At 41.1% G+C, this 19612-nt stretch overlaps 1 protein-coding gene across 2 annotated transcripts in view; it reads right to left on the minus strand.

The window, feature by feature from the left end:
• The window catches only part of MED18 (mediator complex subunit 18), a 46700-nt gene that overhangs the window by 11935 nt on the left and 15153 nt on the right, over positions 1 to 19612 (minus strand). For both annotated transcript variants that reach the window (XM_072297192.1, XM_019045160.2), the window contains exons 2-3: positions 19159 to 19363; positions 7952 to 8050 (exon numbers count right to left, since the gene is read on the minus strand). In XM_072297192.1, the coding sequence (XP_072153293.1) occupies positions 7952 to 8050; positions 19159 to 19363 (304 nt within the window). The remainder of the gene's footprint in view (positions 1 to 7951; positions 8051 to 19158; positions 19364 to 19612) is intronic.

Genomic DNA, 19612 nt, shown 5'->3' on the forward strand with positions numbered 1-19612 from the left:
TTCCGCCGAGGAAGTTTTTCGGGGCAGAGAAAGGCTGAAAGCCAATGGGGGAGGGAGGATGGGGGGAAAATTTCCAGTGCAGTGCGGTTCGTAACTAAGTCAGAAGTGAAGTGCGTTGTCAATGACTGGTCATTGACGTGGAAGGCGTCTCGAAGCGGCTAGATCAATCTCGGACATGTCCAGACAAGTGGCAGGTAGGTCGAAAAGTAAGGTAAGGTCTACTTAACATAAGCTTTGAAATACCTCCTAATGTGATGCTTTGCAGGTATGACCCGAGTTTGAAATAATGGACTTTTCGCATAACCGGAGGTGAGCAGGCAGTGACAGGAGACTTTTTTTTTTTTTCACTTGCGATCGATTTTGAAAACAGTAAAAGCTGTTACTTACAATTTTGAATATTTAATTAAAAACTCACGCTTTCACTATGATTTCTAATGTTTCAACGCGTTTTAGTGGCTACCCAGGCCACCATCATCAGCTGACTTGCTCTCAGTCAGTTTGTCAGTCTTAAGTCAGCTGATTTGGTGGTCTAGGTAGCCGCCGAAACGGAGTATATGAGAATGAGGCTGAGCACGATAAAGATACAAAGTGGATTAAAGAGCTCCAATCTAACTTTGAAATGGAGTGGAATTAAATAACAGAGGTTTTAGGTGGCAAGCATCATTGGTTTACTACCGAAGACAAGAGACAGTATCCCAAAAAACTACAGACCCATCACTTGTCTGAACAAATTGTACAAGCTATAAACAACTTTCTTGTCATTAGCTACAGTCTATATATCATTAAGTGGACAAGTGAGGAGCTTCGTCGACTTGACTCGGAAGCTACTGGCATGGCATGGATTGCTACACCCAAGGGCAGATGCTGACCGGCTGAACGTCCCAAGAGAGGAAGGAGGAAGAGGCTTTACAGAGATTGCAGCGCTTAGGACTGCCACGAACGTAGGGATGGCTGACTATATAAAAATCAAGCACCAAGAGAAACTTCTAGGACTTACTTATCATCATGAGAAAAATATGATTGAGAACATCCTGGCGGACCTTCCTACTCTTAAGCAAATTGAGAACACCGACGAAAACAACAGTGATACCAAAAGAGTGAAACAGGCTAAGAAAAACACCAAAACCAAACTCGAGGAAAGAAGAAAGAGTAACTGGAACGAAAAGAAAACGCACAGCCAGTTCCTTAAGGAAAGAGAAAAGCAACACATCGGGAAGGAATTAACTTGGAAATGGCTCAAAAACGGGGATCTAAAGGGAGAAACTGAAGAGCTGATTATATCATGCCAGGACCAGGATCGCCACAAATTACTTTAAAGAGAAGATACTTAGAACATCAGATGATCCAAAATGCAGATTCTGCAAAATGGAGTCGGAAATAATCCAACATTTAGTCTCCGCATGTCCGATCCTAGCAAAGAAAGAATACATTGAGTAACATGATGCTGTGGCAAGCTATTAGTCCAGTCAAATTAGAAAAATTAAAGGAAAAAAATCCAAAATAAGCGATTTTTGGCGAAAGTTGTTTGCTAGGGCCTGGAGAGGCACTGGCTGAAAGTCCCCACTGATACCCTTAGTGCTTAGCCCTCCAGTCCCCTCCTCCCAAAGCCCCCCATAAAGGCAAAAAATCGGTTTTTCCGTTTCATCTCGAGAACAGTTGGAGATGGCAAGTTGCGATTATTATTTGGGAAAATGTTCCTCATCAAATTCTGCAAAAAAAAGTTTCTTCTGCTTTTTCTTCTCCAGGCACTCCTTGACCCTCAAAATAGCTGCCCCGTAGGGGCGTCATAGCACGCTTCCTCACGCGCTTTGCTCATTTTAAAAACCGTGAATCGATCTACAAATGATTTTAAAAAAAATACCATGCAAATATGTAGGGCGATAATTAGGATTAGAGTGTCATCGAAATATGTTTCCTTTCCTTCTAGTTGTACCTCGCCCACAGGCTATTGCTCAAGCATAAAAGTTTACTGACTGAAAACAAAATTTTGCATAGCAAACAAGGTAAGAGTACATAATTATTGCATATCATGTAAATTCCAGGCATGTATAGAAGGTGACGGGGTGAGAAGGTTGCGATACTCGACGGCTTGGCAGCGCGGTCTAGAGCCGCACCTATGCGTTCCTTACAGTGAGGAAGCGCGCTATGACGCCCCTGCGGGGCGGCTATTTTGAGGGTCAAGGAGTGCCTGGAGAAGAAAAAGCAAAGGAGACTTTTTTTTGCAGAATGTGATGAGGAACATTTTCCCAAATAAACGCAACTTGCCATCTCCAACTGTTCCTGAGATGAAGCCGAAAAACCGATTTTTTAGCCTTTTTGGGGGGCTTTGGAGGGGGGGGCTGGGGGGCTAAGCACAAATGGTATCAATGGGGACGTTTAGCCTGTGCCTCTCCAGGCCCAGCAACTTCGCCAAAAATCGCTTGTGTAGGAATTTTCCCCCTAATCTGGGATTTTTTTTTTTTATCTCATTTGACCCTACTACATCTGCACTGGAATGTATGCAGACACTACAGGGTGTACCAAAAGTCCGTCCCACCCCTGCTAACTTTTGAACGAATTGAGCTAGGGTAATGAAACTTTGGAACTGTTCCTATCTCAAAGGGGACCATCTTTTGGGGGGGGGGGTCAAAATTTTGGTTCCCCTCAGGGGGGGCGCGGGGGGCCCCCAACTTTTTTTTTCAAATGGCAACCCCTATCTTGTGATACCTCATTTGAAAGAGCATAAAAAACTAAGAATTTTGGCGCAAACCGCAGATCAATATCTTAATTTTTGACCGAGTTATGATAGGTCAAAGGTCAAATTTGACCTATTTTCAAAAAATCATAACTCCGGTTCAAATTATCGTAAAGAAAAAAATAAAACGGGAAAATTTACCAAATTGTGTCCGCTTTTAAGTAAAAATTGCAGAAATCACTTCGCTGTAATTTTAAGGGGGGGCTCGGACCCCCAAATACGTCAATTCAAAGGTCATTCAATTTTCCCGCGAAAAAAGGCAATTTCCCCTAGATTTGCGTCCACATTATCTCAGTAAGGTCAAAATTAGTTCAACATTACGTTGGAAAGTCCCCGAATTTCGGGAAAAGTTAAAAAAAAAAACGAAATTTAAGGTGATTAAATTTGACCGTTTAAATTTCGTTTTTTTTTAACTTTTCCCGAAATTTGGGGACTTGCCAACGTAATGTTGAACTAATTTTGACCTTACTGAGATAATGTGGAGGCAAATCTAGGAGACATTGCCTTTTTTCGCGGGAAAATTGAATGACCTTTGAATTGACGTATTTGGGGGTCCGAGCCCCCCTTAAAATTACAGCGAAGTGATTTCTGCAATTTTTACTAAAAGCGGACACAATTTGGTAAATTTTCCCGTTTTATTTTTTTCTCTACGATAATTTGAACCGGAGTTATGATTTTTTGAAAATAGGTCAAATTTGACCTTTGACCTATCATAACTCGGTCAAAAATTAAGATATTGATCTGCGGTTTGCGCCAAAATTCTTAGTTTTTTATGCTCTTTCGAATGAGGTATCACAAGATAGGGGTTGCCATTTGAAAAAAAAAGTTGGGGGCCCCCCGCGCCCCCCCCCTGAGGGGGAACCAAAATTTTGACCCCCCCCCCCCCAAAAGATAGGAGCATTTGAGATAGGAACATTCCCAAAGTTTCATTACCCTAGCTCAATTCGTTCAAAAGTTAGCAGGGGTGGGACGGACTTTTGGTACACCCTGTATAACATCAAACTAGTCGAAAAATGGTTTGAATACAAGCCAGAATCCAGTGCAGAGTCTGAGGATGTCACAATTATAAGGAACATGCAAGTACACACAGACCACTACATACAAAGAAAAAAGGCAGATCTGATCATCAAGGACAAATGACTAAACATCTGTCTGTTGATTAACATAGCTGTTCTTTCGGACTACAACCAAGTGAAAAAGAAGCCGAGAAAATTACGAAATATTCTCTAAAAATTCTAAACGAATCTAGAAATAGAGGTAAAAAGAATGTGGGAGATGAAGACAAGAATTATTCTTGCCATCATTGGAGGAACTGCAACTATCCCAAAAAGTGCAGAAAAGTATATTGAAGAAATCCCAGGGAAGCGCAACATTACAACGCTCCAGAAAACAGTCCTTCTCAAATGGCACACATCGTAAGGAAAGTCATTGATTGAAGTTTCCCCTAGAAGTATGGATTACCTCCGGTGAACCAAAGCGTACAACCTAAAATTTAACCGCCACGGCATGAAAAAAGACATAGTATAATAATGAGAAAAACCCGCAACAAGGTGTACCTGATTTGTACCTTAATGTAAAAATTAAGTGAATAAAGGATAAATGAGAATAATAATAATAAATGAGGCGGAGCATAATAAAGATGCAGAGTGGAATGCAGAGCTCCGATCAGACTTCGAGCTGTAGTGGAATGAAATAACAGAGGCAGAGGTAACAAGCGTCACTGGTAAAACAGCAAACTGGAAGGTACCAGGATCAGATACAGTGCAGAACTATTGATTAAAGCATTTCGGATCCCTACATAGTAGAGCGGAGCGCTAAAACTGCCTTTTTGCGGCGCTATGATTGCATCATGATTTTTAGAGACCAAAAAGGCTAAAAATAAGCTCAAAAAATCTGGGATCCTGAAACCAGCCCTAGACCCTTGCACCGTGGCTTAAAGAGTTGAAATTTGAAAAATTGAATTTGGACGATTAAAAAGTATTAATTCCTATTGAAATGAAGAAGAACGTGTGCGTTGCGCGCAAATTCCGTCCATTTTGGCGTACCTCGAACGGAAAAGGCATAAAAGCCCTTTCTTGAGTGCGCGTCAACCACCTAGGAGCGTCGCCGCGGGCCGCGATGCTCACCGCGCCTCCCCGACCCGCAATACGCATCGCGTTCTAAAGGTAAAAAAGATGATATAATAACCAGTAATTAACCGTATAAACTGAACTGTGTTGGAAATTTCGTATTTGCGGAATTTTGCTCATTAATATGGTCAAGTATTATGAATATGAGACAAATTATCAGTGTATAACTTACCTGAGCTTCGAAACGTTTTGACAGCAGAAGATAATGCCAAAATCATATACCAAAGGCGACTTTAAATTTTGAGACATTTACAGTTTGAGATCTTGTTTTTGCATATGTGATAAACTTCGTGTTTAAAAATCTCATTCGTCCACTAGTCCGTTTCTCGGTTGCTTTTTTTTAAAATCATTGTAGAGATTATAATCGTGTGAACCTTTGACGGAAATGGGTACTTAGTGTAACTACTATTCAACGAAAACTACTTTTCGAAATTCAACTGTTTTATTTACTTTCGATTCCAAAAGTTCAAGTGTTGAATCATACCATGAGGTGCTTAGTGTTATATTATAAATTCAAATAAATGGAATGGATTGATCAGTTAAAATGTATGAATTAAGAAATCTGATGTAGTTCAACGCGGAAACACCTTCCCTGTTCTGGTAAGTTATACACTGATAATAATTTGTCTCATATTTGTAATTCTTAATCATATTAATGAGCAAAATTCCGCAAATACGAAATTTCCACCATAGTTCAGTTAACACGGTTACTGTTTATTTTATCATCATTTTCACCTTTAGAGCACTAAAAATGAACCGTCAACTTTACTTCAAAGTGAATTACTGATGTTCAGACATCTAGTAGCAGGCAAGTGCGCGGCAGCGATGCGCGTTCCGAGTCGGGGAGGCGCGGTGAGCATCGCGGCCCGCGGCGGCGCTCCTAGGGGGTTGACGCGCACTCAAGAAAGGGCTTTGGCAATTTTCCATTCGAGGTTCGTTTGTTTTTAAGTAGATTTCGATGAAATATCTACCAATTGCAGACGGTGCGACCTCGTAATTTTCGGGAGTTTTCGCTCAAAGAGCATCGATCCTGAAGCCCTGAGTCGAAAAATGTAGCTCATAAAAAAAGTACGATATATTTATAAAATGCATGATATATTTATTTATTTATCTATATTTATTTTAATTTATTTTTGTTTTATTTTCATAAAATGCAATTTTTTATGAGTTATCGGTCACGAATATTTTTTGTATGGATTTTTCCATACTAGCGAGAACCTCATTTGAGGAGAGTTGGGTGTGGGTAAAGAAATCGGGCCTGTTGTCAGCGCCACTACCGGTTTCACGCTTGTTAGCGATCGTCAGGAGTACATAGACAGCCGGTCCCGATTTGAAGCTCGAACACTCTGAGATGCCTACCCCACCGCCGGTGGGGAAGAAGACCTAGAAAGTGCAGTTGAGAGAGGTGAAAAGGTTCAGTAAGGATACATGTATGGAGTTTAGCTTAGCAAAATGCCATACATTGCCAAAGCAGAATTCAACGATGGTATTTAAACGAAAACACAGAAAACGCTGACCACTCACTAGCTGCATCACCCATCCATCAGCGGAAATTCACAGACTCTACGTGACAAGGAAAAAAGGAGGTAGAGGCTTAAGGTGAGTAGAAGCTGCGTTCAAGTCCTACATGATAAATATGAAACAGAGGGTATTTAGAAGAGAAAGTAGCAGAAGATCCTCATATAAGGATGGTGTTGGAAAAAGATCAAAAAGCCCCGGCCAAAGGGTCCATCGGAAAACAGGCCCACGATTACTCTGCAGAGGAGAATGCTGTCCACAGAGCGACTATTGGACCAGAAAAGAGGACTAAGGAATCTACGAAGAAGATCAGCCACAACTTAGAAGAGAAATGGAAGCAGAAGCCTATGCACGGACAATATCCCAGAATGATTGCAAAGGAAGAAATAGATGCAGCCAAGTCAGTAGTGTGGCTGACGAACGGTCACCTGAAAGGGGAGACTAAGAGCCTGATGGTAGCAGTTCAAGATCAAGCCCTGGCAACGCGGTACCGTAGTGTCAAAATCTGTAACATCCCTGGCATAACGAAGTGCAGGTTGTGTGGACGCTACGATGAAACGATTGATTACGTGGTTTCAGGGTACCCCGAACTAGCGAAGCAAGAACACACTACCAGACACGGAAAAGTGTGAGCCCAAGTGCACTTTGAAGTCTGCAGAAAGCTGAACGTACAAGTTGAGGCGAAGAAATGGTACGTCCATTTCTCCAGTCTCACGAATCACACACTTCATTCAGCATGCGGATATCATGCAGCAGGCTGGCTTGCCTCTTCCAACCGCCCTTCTTAAGGCCACCACTTCCTAGAGCACCACATTTGGTCTTTGGCCATAACAACATAAAAAGAGAGAAGAGACACAGACAACAGACACACACAGGACACAGACACAGAGACACAGTTAGGACAAGACTTTAAGGTTCTTTGGGATTGGATTCTATATTCTATGAAAATCAAAAAATATCTATCAGAACTGTAATATTCATTTTGCTTCTACGGTCTCCTGTCATACTTTACTCATTTTGATTTTTATTATTTTACGAATTAATAGCCAGGCTAGTCAGAACGACCATTTTTTGGTTGCTTGCAGAGGTAATCACAAAGACTGGCATTTTGTATTACGCGTATTCGTTGCTCTGCAGTGCGATAAAGATGCTATCTGTATGTCTTGCACAGAACTTAATGCAGAACTATTCGCACAAGTAATCTTGTGACTGGCAAGAAAAAAACACTAAGAAACGCACTCCAATGCACCTGCCTGAGCTGAACAATCTCTCTCCTCTCAGTCTTGTGTTAGTACTCGTTAGAGCTAAAAAATTTTTACTCTCATTGAAAATTTTTGGAACTTTCAGGCCTTGTTTTCCCGGAACAATAGTGTGGACACAGCACTATTGAACGACCTTGTAACTTGAGACTAGCGTCATGGCCATTGACAGAAACTATGGTTTGACGTTTTTGTATTTGGTTGTTTTCTTTAGCTTTTTTTGGCTCATTAGGAACAATCATGCAAGAACACTTTGGTAGGGAAGGTGTTAAATATTGAGCAGTTGAGAAATTGCATGAAAATTAAATTACCCAATTCTGACTGTCCAATGTAGCGCAGTTGCCATGGCATATCTTGGTAATCTAGTGCTCTTCGGACTCTTAAAAGCAAAGGCTGTGGACTCGTTCCACCTATTTCAAGAAGATAGAAACAATTAAATTTACTTGGAGGGAGTATTTAAGTTTTGTTTTATCATGAGCACCTAATATTATCAAATAATTGAAGGAAAAATAAAACAAGAAAAAAAAAGCTTTCTAGGAGCAGTTTTAAAGTGAACAATAAAAGTTTGAAGGGAAAATTGCAGCATAGAAGTTTTGAAATGGCAGATGCGCTCTGGACCTGTCTCATCAATGCATTTCACTGACATTGGACTGATGAAGAGCCAGAGCCCAAAATGTATCTGCCTTCTCAGAATTCTGACATTGCGAGTGAAGTTTTCTTAATGTATTCAAATTGAGAACTAATGAAGCTTTTTGTTCCCTATCATGTGAAGAAGATCTTAATTTTCAAAACTTGCGAGCAAACTGTTTGACAATTTCCATTTATGAAAGTTACAATTTTGAAAACACTATAAAAAGGCAATTTCTTCGGATTATCTGGCTTTATGTTTTCCATGTATTTGCTGGCATTAATGTGTACATTCAAAATTGACTCACTGAAGGCATTTTTTGTCTTAGAAAAGTAAAAACAAGAATAAAAAATTGCGAGACAACCAAGAGGCCATTCTTGAAAAAATGAAATACTCCACAACCTGCCTTCACAGGTAAAGAGACATCAAAATGGGAGGAGGCAATCCGCTTGGCTTGTAAACAGAGGCTGAACAATTACATTTAAGGATGAAGATTTCCGGTATACTGGACTGCTACCTTAGTAGCCAAACTACTAGTATCAGATATTTACCAAGTGAACACCATTATTAATACATATTAATATCTATTTTAAGCAGTGTTAAATACTTGGGATGTTGGAGTTTTTTAGCCAACGTGCGTAAAAAGTTCAGTTTAAAGCTGAAATCTCATTACAGAGGGAAAAAGCTCACACACAAGCACAGTTTTCCCTCTAAAAGATATGCTGTTTGGAGCAACACTAGTTACGTCCATTCAGGGAGGCAACTGCAGACGCGTTTCGGCCTTGTTGGGCCAATCCTCAGTGCAGTGCAGCCTCCTGAATTTCCTGCTACCAAGCTCGAGAGGTCGTGAAAACCAGCCTGAGACTTGGGCAAGCGGACGCGGCGGCGAGTAAACTTGCGCCATCTGGTGAGCGACTATCCAAATGGTTATCCAATTGGATTATCCGTGGTTTTCACGACCTCTCGAGCTTGGTAGCAGGAAATTCAGGAGGCTGCACTGCACTGAGGATTGGCCCAACGAGGCCGAAACGCGTCTGCAGTTGCCTTTCTGAATGGACGTAACTAGTGTTGCTCCAAACAGCATATCTCTTTGAGGGAAAATTGTGCTTGTGTGTGAGCTTTTTCCCTCTGTAATGAGATTTCAGCTTTAAGCTGAGCTTTTTACGCACGTTGGCTAGAAAACTCCAACACGACCTGTGCGTCCACCACAATCAGTTGGTATTAGATACTTACCTAAATACAGTATCTAAAACTTACATATCTAATACTTGCGAGTAGTTTCTGTGTTGGGCACTAGGTTTTACTGTTGTCTTTTTTTCAGAAATAACAAGTTGAAGATTTTTATTCCTATTTGGATGCATTTTCAGAGAGTTTCCACAACTTTACAGGAAGAGAGAATTTTTACCTTGGTTTTAAGAATAGTTGTAAAAGAAAACATGCAAACAGTCATGGCAAAGCAGGCTTCCAAAACATTACGTTGCATTCAGGGAGGGCTTCTTGGAAGACCTCGGAACATGATTGCTGTGATGATCCGCATTGGAGTTCATGATTTACTGTTAAATTAGCTCACTAACAAGGATAAATTAAAAAAGATCCTCCTGGGTTGGATCATCGTGATCCTCAGACAGCACCAAAAGAAAAGTTTTTTGCGAGGGGAAGGGACTTGATCTCGTTCAGATGTCTGATTATCTTTCACACAAGCATCTTAGGGATTCATACAGGGTGTGCGATGAGTCCTTGAGCGCCCTCTTTAACTTCTGAACGCATGCTGGTTTCAAAACGAAATTTTGGGGGTGCTTATAAGTTAATAGGAGCTACTTTTCGGCTCATCGGAAATTTCAGAGGAGGGGTAGGGGGGGGTTTAGGGTGGCCCAAGCTGGGTAACTTCAGAAAATGGGCCGCGAAACCTAAATTTGTTCCTTTACATCCAAATATGATAACTGCCAAATATTTTCGCTCTCCGACAATTATTAAAACGTGCCGTCGTGAGGCTGAAACTAAAAGTAAAATTACACTGATTTAAATGGGGCGAAAATGGGCTCTGCCGCGGTACTTTGTTTTCCGGGTAAAGAATGCGCCCAAATAAAAATAACTTGACCTTCACTGAAGGAAGTACTCGGAAGCCTATTGTGAATGAGAAAGTCACATTTTCGAACCATGAGGAGGGGGGGGGCCGGGGATCACAGCGGAGCCGATTCATAGGCACCGCGCAAGGCTTCACGCGCCTAAGTGATAAGAGAGGTACGCACTCCGCACCCGCATATTCGAGCTCCCTGCCCCTTATTACGCATTGCCGTACCTCCTCAAATAGAATAACGATATTTCAAGGGTTTGAAAAGTAAATTAACTGTCCCACTGATAAGCACATTGCAACAATGGTTTTGCTGTTAAAACTGCTGAGCTTTGTAGAAAATCCCATGTTTTCTGGGATAGGAGTGAACATGGCTGCCAGTGTGTTCCAGGTCTGTCCACTTTTCGATGGTCAATGATTTCTTTTTCTGGTGATATATTTGTGAAACTATGGCCCTTTCAAAGCCATCTTTTCAGAGAGATTGAAACGAATATCTGCTCGGCAATTACTCCCCTGTAATTGAAGGGAATTAACTCCTTTCACAGAAAGAAGTTCTATGCATTTTATTCTTTAATTTACGGGAAGTTCAATTGACTCTATGCAATAGTGCTCACCTTGTGGCTCAGGAAGTTATCATTTGATCTTTTTATTGAATACACTGCTACTTATCGGCAGCCATCAGAAATTCTCGAGCCGGAATATGTTTTGACTATTTTACATTAATTGCAGTTTCCACTGTTTTCGGATATTTTTCAGTCTCTCTCAGGGAAATCAAATGTGTCTGAAACTTAAAATTCGTATTTTCGAGGCCTGGTCGAACACGAGTAAGGTACAATGCTGATTTTTTGCTAACATTGTGAAGTTTCATAATATTCGTATTTTTTTCTATTTTTTGCTTTTTTCAGCAATTTTTCCAAAAATCGGTCTCACGATGGCAGGTCTTAAAGTTATCAGAGAGTAAAACTGTGTAGCATGTATCGTTTTTGGATCGAGAGGAACTTTAGGGAGCGTCTCTGTCCATTTTCCGAAGTTGCCCAGAGTGGATCACCCTAGCACATAATGCCTTGCGCAGTGCACCGGCGCCAATGAATCGGCTCCACCGTGACCCTCAACCCCCTCTCCCCTACCCATGGGTCGAATAAGTGATTTTCTCATTTACAATAGGTTCCTAGGTACCTCCTTCAGTAAAGGTCATTGTACAGCCTAAAACCGGCGGATCAGCCTGTTTTCGCCCAAGAACCCCCCACAGAGCACGGGGGTCAGTGACTCTCTCTAAAAGTTGATGAAACTTTAATAGATTGATATAAAGTTCAAAATTAAGAGAAAGCCAAAAAATTAGCTCACTTTCGCGAGTAGAAGCCGAGATATTCGCGATTGAACCCGGACTATTTTCCGTGTGGCGGAGGTAAATGGGGGCTCCGCGTCGCCTTACCTTGCTTGAGCACTTCAGCCAGGAAACCCCCTCTCCTCACCAGGTAACTACGATGTCGCATTGTTTACACTCACTCCCTTCATTAGGAAGCTCCGTTTGGGCTGTGAGATATGGAGCTCTCTCCTTCTCGTACCTCTCACGTATACCCTTTTTGAATCCCCGTGCGTTCGCCGCCGGCCGGTTGAATCTGAAATGTAGTTGCTTAAACAGAATTGACAGATGCGGTGAGAGGGAGGGAGTACGGCATTCGCATCGGCCGAGCGCATAAGCATCTATCAACGCGTGAGGTTTGATCGAGAACGCCGAACGACAAGAGGAGAAGGGACTCGGAATTCTTCCACCATGCTGCGGCGTGATAGAAAAAAGTCCGGATTCAATTGTGAATATCTCGGCTTCTACTTGCAAAAATGAGCTTATTTTTTAGCTTTCCCTTAATTATGAACTTTATATCAATCTATTCAAGTTTCATCGACTTCTAGAGAGAGTCACTGACCCCCATGGTCGGTGCAGGGTTCTTCCAATCAATGTAAGTTTTTTGGAGATTTGCAGCGTCACGGCGCGGCGGCGCATCTATATACAGGATGTTTCAGACCACCCGTACCAGGCCTTTTTCTCGGTTATTTTAGGTCGTACGAAGTCGGGGTCCGCGGGGTTACCCGGAATTGACCCCAAGGAATCCGAATTTTGTGGTCCCGAAACCCCCCCACCCCCCCCTTGGGAGGTAAAGGGGGGGTCACGATGCTAAAAGTCACAGTTCCCGACCGAATTGTGGATTGATCGCATCAGAATTGAAAAGCACGGAAAATTTCACGTGAAATTGACCCCTTAAAAACCATAATCGGCCCATCCAAGGCCCAAAAATGACCCCCTGAAGAGGGGGCCAGTACCCCCCTCCATAATGTCTCTTTGGTCTCAAAATTGACGTAGATTCTCCAAAAATAGATGGTTACCCAGATAATCAACTCCGAGAAATCCAAATTTCATGGTCCCGAAGCTCCTCTAGCTCCCCTTGGGAGGTAAACGGGGGGCCCAATTTTAAAAATTGGGGCTCCTTTCCGAATCGCAAATTGATTGCATCCAAATTGAGGAGCAGAACACTTTTACATCTTAAGTGACCCCCAAGAGTTTTAATTGACCCCCCTGAACGGCAGAAAGTAACCCCTGAGGAGGGGAGCTTCGCCCCCTCCAAAAATTTCTCAAGATTCCTCTTTGGTCGCTGCATTGACGTCCATTCTTCAGAAAAAGACGATTTTCCAGGTAATCGATCCTGAGAACTCTGAATTTCATGGTCCCTAACCTCCGCTACCCGCCCTTTTGGGCAGAAACCTTCTTGTTCTGGAGAATCGACGTCAATTTTGCTACCAAAGAGGAATCTTGAGTAATTTTTGGAGGGAGCGAAGCCCCCCTCCTCAGGGGTTACTTTCTGCCGTTCAGGGGGGTCAATTAAAACTCTTGGGGGTCACTTAAGATGTAAAAGTGTTCTGCTCCTCAATTTGGATGCAATCAATTTGCGATTCGGAAAGGAGCCCCAATTTTTAAAATTGGGCCCCCCGTTTACCCCCCAAGGGGAGCTAGAGGAGCTTCGGGACCATGAAAGGAGGGGTATCGATAAGGGCCGATTTTGGCCCCACTTCAAAAAATCATCTGAACCCATATTTTAAGTACCCTAGGGTAGGTGCATTCTGGCGCAAAATATTTTTGCGATTGTGCATCGTTTTCCTGCCAAAACAGCCGACTCAATTTTTCGGCTGAAAAATGGTTTTAATTTTACGACGAGCCCAAAAAAGCTTTGTTTCATAAATACGAGAGGTTCACACACGTAATTTTTTGCGTACTTTTCAATGGAACAGGCGAAAATTGTCTAAACCCACTTTTAAGGGGTCATTCTAGACATTTTCAACGATTTTGGGGGTTTTTTGGCAATTTTTCACCTATAACTAGAAAACGGATGATTATACAACAAAAACGATTGCAGATTCAAAAAGAGCGTAAAAAATCCGTCAGAAATCATTGGTTAGACATTTTCTCAGCTTAAACTGTCAACACGAAAAACAGCTCTAAACTTGAGAAAACCGAAAAAACTGCATTTTCCACGATTATTAGTCTTCATTTACACCCAGCACAATTTTGCCACATCACCAAAATTTAACAGATTAAAGTTACATACCAGTACATGAAACACGCCAAAAATTACGGTGTGGAAAAATTGCGCTCATAGTTAAAAATGGACTTTTGTTGAATGGAACCATCCTTGAATAAAACATGAAAATTCGCTAACTCTCCGGGAAGATTCGCCAATCATTCATGGGATACCTGTATCCGGGTAATTTGTTGCGTACTTTCGATTGGAACGAGTGAAAATGGTGAAAAATCATGTTAAGTGGGCCATTCAGAGAATTTTTCAAGATTTTAGGGGGGTTTTGGGGTTTTTCTGTGGGGGGGGGGGGGGTTAGGGGTTGTTGGGGGGCTTGGGGAGCATTTTTTGTTTGTAATACACCAAAATAATAACAAATTCAGAAAGAACGCGAAAAATTCGATAGGATTCGATACTTGACACTCTCTCTCAGCTTGGACTGTCCACACGAAAAACGGTCTCAAACTCGAGAAACTGGAAAAAACGGCCTTTTCTCCAGCTCCCCAGTCATAATTTACATCAATAGCTCAACAAAAGGTTTTCTCGTTTTTTTTTTTTTTTTCGTAAAACCCCCTCTAATGGAGATATATTTTTAAATTTTTTTTTACTATAATTATTCATTCATTTATTCCTTTCATTATTAAACAAGTCACTTTATTCTGAACAATCATATACAAACTGTGTACTTAGTATTAAAATACATCGCATTACAGTTAAAAAATTAAATAAGGGCCTTATATCTGCCTTCTGCATACACACCCGAACCACCCTCTGGTATTTCTTCAATAAAACCTAGTGGAGTTATTGACCGTTAAAAAAAATACCGTTTTACCGTACGTCCTAACCAACTTTATTTGCGACGTGCGGTGATACGGTATTTTTTTTACGGTCAATAACTCCATTAAGAGGGGTTTTACGAAAAAAAAAAACGAAAATACCTTTTGTTAAGCTATTGATGAGCACTTTACGAAACCACAATTTTTTTCGGTTCCGACAATTAGGACAGCCACTGTGACGTCATATCTGAACACGTGCGGTATTTTTTTCAAAAATTGAACTCCCCGAAACTCGAGAACCACGCATCGTAGAGGATTTTGGTACGGAACTTTTCTGCTTGTTTTGAGCCATGGAACAACCCCTGGAAGTTTGTCGTCACTTAGTTGTTACACCTTGTATACTGCTTAACGATCTAACCTGTTAAGTGACCAGGATGTAAATTATGACTGGGGAGCTGGAGAAAAGGCCGTTTTTTCCAGTTTCTCGAGTTTGAGACCGTTTTTCGTGTGGACAGTCCAAGCTGAGAGAGAGTGTCAAGTATCGAATCCTATCGAATTTTTCGCGTTCTTTCTGAATTTGTTATTATTTTGGTGTATTACAAACAAAAAATGCTCCCCAAGCCCCCCAACAACCCCTAACCCCCCCCCCCCCACAGAAAAACCCCAAAACCCCCCTAAAATCTTGAAAAATTCTCTGAATGGCCCACTTAACATGATTTTTCACCATTTTCACTCGTTCCAATCGAAAGTACGCAACAAATTACCCGGATACAGGTATCCCATGAATGATTGGCGAATCTTCCCGGAGAGTTAGCGAATTTTCATGTTTTATTCAAGGATGGTTCCATTCAACAAAAGTCCATTTTTAACTATGAGCGCAATTTTTCCACACCGTAATTTTTGGCGTGTTTCATGTACTGGTATGTAACTTTAATCTGTTAAATTTTGGTGATGTGGCAAAATTGTGCTGGGTGTAAATGAAGACTAATAATCGTGGAAAATGCAGTTTTTTCGGTTTTCTCAAGTTTAGAGCTGTTTTTCGTGTTGACAGTTTAAGCTGAGAAAATGTCTAACCAATGATTTCTGACGGATTTTTTACGCTCTTTTTGAATCTGCAATCGTTTTTGTTGTATAATCATCCGTTTTCTAGTTATAGGTGAAAAATTGCCAAAAAACCCCAAAAATCGTTGAAAATATCTAGAATGACCCCTAAACCCTTCGTTGCACGGTGGTACACTTGTCATACCACTTCGGTTTTTAATTTTTACAGCGCTGCCAATGTGATGAGCGGGCTCAACTACTGAATCATTGGGTCCAATATACCTCTAGTTATCGTTGCTAAATGGTATGACCATTCATTTTTACAAAATGATATGGCTACAGCGTATTGTATGTCATGAAAACCCGGTATTTTAGGTTATGTTGGATCCGCATTGTTTTTCTTCGAGTCATGTGTGAAAAATAGGTGTTATTTTTTAGATAAATGTGATTCTCTAATCTAACTAGCCGTAATTTACTAGGTGCATTGCAGTTTTTACTTGATTTTTCATTTTGGTCGATTTTTTGAGCTGAAATAAAGTGGTATGACAGTTATACCACCGCACACACAGCATTTTGTAGATAACTCAATTTTCTGTGCCATCTCGAGGAAATCTTTCTCCCCGTTTCAAGTTTTGATCCCAATGTCACTCGAGAACCGACATTTCCTTGTCCTAAGCTTATTTTTTGGGTGAAGGGTGAAGCTACTACTTACCTCTCAAATTCAGTCGCCATCTTGGATTTGGGGCACCCTCTTTGACCGGGGTTTTTTTTTATGACTGCATGCTTGAAATGTGCGACTAAAGTGATATAAGAATTGAAATCTAACTTGTCTAATCACATAAAATCCAAAAAATGCTCCCTCCCACCTTTCAAAATTGGCAACCATCTTGGATTTAGGGTACTTTCTTTGAAAAGGAGGCCTTTATGACTTCATATATGAAATTCACAACAATAATTTTATCACAATTGATATCTGATATTGATATCAGATGCCTCATCACGTAAGAATTTAAAAAATACACCCTCCTGCCTTTCAAATTTGACCGCCATCTTGGATTTTGGGACACCCTCCTTGACCGGGGGGGGGGGGGTTGGTTGGTGGGGGTGTTATGACTTTATATATGATGTGGGTGTTATGACTTTATATATGATGTGGGTGACCAAAGTGACATTGGAATTGATACCTAACTTGCCTAATCACTTATAATTGCAAAAAATGCACCCTCCTGCCTTTTAAATTTGGCCGCCATCTTGGATTTAGGGTACCCCCTTTGACCAGGAGGCCTTTATGACTTTACATATAAAATTTACGAAAAAAGATACATCAGAATTGATATTTCAGGTGTCTGATCAAGTAAAAATTTAAAAAATACACCTTGCTGTCTTTCAAATTTGGCCGCCATCTTGGATTTGGGGCTCTGTCGTTGACTGGAGGGCTTTTATGACTTCACATATGAAATCGACGACTAAATTTACATCAGAATTGATACCTCACTTGCCCAATAACGTAAACTTTTTAAAAAATGCACCCTCCTGCCTTTCAAATTTGGTCGCCATCTTTGATTTGGGGCTTTTTCGTTGACCGGGGGGCTATTATGACTTCTTATATGAAATTTTGGACCAAATTTTCATAAGAATTGATATCTCACTTGTCTAATCACGTAAAAATTTTTAAAATGCACCCTCCTGCCTTCCAAAGTCAGACATCTTGAATTCGGGGCAGTATCTTTGACTGTGGAGGGGGGGGGGGCTGTTTTGACTTCATACATTAAATCTACTACCAAAATGACCCAGAAAATGATACCGCACATGCCACTCTTTATTGACCACAAATATTCTTTAGTTTTTTTCTCCCCCCCCCCTCCCACAAAAAATTTTCCCCTAGAACTTCAAATATACACCCCCTTTCTTTTTCTTCTTTTCCCCCATTCCTTCCACCCTAATTCTGTGTAGTCACAAAGTTTTTGGATTTTGACCTTTTTCATATTCATTTAAAAAAAATTTTGCTAGTGTTTGAAATTTAAATTTTGACTTTTTTTTTATTTATTTATTTTCATCTTGACTGCCGTTCTCCACTCGCTGGAACCCCCCCCCCCCCCTCCTATACCTGACCCAAAAATGATATATGTGATAATCGATATCACTAAAATTAGAAAGTTGAAATCATACATACATACAAATGTACTCTATATATTAAAATCCAATGTGGTCAGCAAAGTGGTATCACAATTATACCACCGCACAATGAGAAACCTGGAAGGTGAGTGTGCGGTGGTATGACAGTTCTACCACTTTTCCTACCCCTACAGTATTTTAGAGAAGGGATGAAAAAAATTTTTGCAGCGTTTTTTGTGCTTATCTTTATCATTAAAATTTAACCATAACATTTTTTTTTAAAAAAAATGAAAAAAAAATTTCCGTGCAACAAAGGGTTATTAAAAGTGGGTTTAGACAATTTTCGCCTGTTCCATTGAAAAGTACGCAAAAAATTACGTGTGTGAACCTCTCGTATTCATGAAACAAAGCTTTTTTGGGCTCGTCGTAAAATTAAAACCATTTTTCAGCCGAAAAATTGAGTCGGCTGTTTTGGCAGGAAAACGATGCACAATCGCAAAAATATTTTGCGCCAGAATGCACCTACCCTAGGGTACTTAAAATATGGGTTCAGATGATTTTTTGAAGTGGGGCCAAAATCGGCCCTTATCGATACCCCTCCTTTGGATTTCTTGGGGTTGATTATCTGGGTAACCATCTTTTTCTGGAGAATCTACGTCAATTTTGAGACCAAGAGACATTATGGAGGGGGGTACTGGCCCCCTCTTCAGGGGGTCATTTTTGGGCCTTGGATGGGCCGAATATGGATTTTTAGGGGTCAATTTCACGTGAAATTTTCCGTGCTTTTCAATTCTGATGCGATCAATCCGCAATTCGGTCGAGAACCGTGACTTTTAGCATCGTGACCCCCCTTTACCCCCCAAGGGGAACCACGGGACCACGAAATTCGGATTCCTTGGGGTCAATTCCCTATGCAACCCCGCGGTCCCCGACTTCGTACGACCTAAAACAACCGAGAAAAAGGCCTGGTACGGGTGGTCTGAACCACCCTGTATTGTCAGAGAGCGAAAATATTTGGCAAGTATCGTATCAGACGGAGAGGAACGAACTTCACGGTTTAGCTCACGGCCTCCACCACAGAACATGTCATTGACACTCGGAGACCCGAATTTCATGGTCATGGGGCTCCCCTGATCTCTCTTGATATCAATTATCCAGAATAACATAATCATATATGTATTGGCTACTAGGGTAAGACAATTCCATGCTTTTTAATTTTTGAGTCTTCCTCTTTGATTAAAAAAAACTGAGTGTGATTCAATTAAATATGAGCAACTATGTTGAGACGAGTACAAATTGTTAAGGTGAAATTTCAGCTTACGAATGCTAAAACACATTTCATGATCATGAAATGTTTCAGGCCCGGAGTCAACATTGTCGCAAAGACCTCTGAGTCGATGGAGGAGGACCTCCACAGCTGCGTCTAGGACACTGCCTTGCAACAGATATTCTTGGTTTGGTATGATGTTGCTTTTCAACGCAGCAGTTAAACTATCCATTGCAGTATTCACAGGCTGACCCCAATCCTGGAAGAGATGGAAAGAAACAACATAAATAACAGAAACAATCAAAAGAAATACTAAAATAGATAAGTCTCACTGTAACTGCAAAGACGTAAAATAACCGCTCGTCATATGGAGATATATTCGAAACAAATATTCATACGCATGAGAAGTATACGCAGAGCGACTGTGAGAGAAGAGAGAGAATAACGCAGAGAACACGATGATGTAGGTTAAGGCTACTTGCATCAGTCGCCATAGTGGAGGGTGGGA

Source organism: Bemisia tabaci, chromosome 2, assembly GCF_918797505.1.
Source record: "Bemisia tabaci chromosome 2, PGI_BMITA_v3".
Classification (NCBI taxonomy): Eukaryota; Metazoa; Arthropoda; class Insecta; order Hemiptera; family Aleyrodidae; genus Bemisia; species Bemisia tabaci.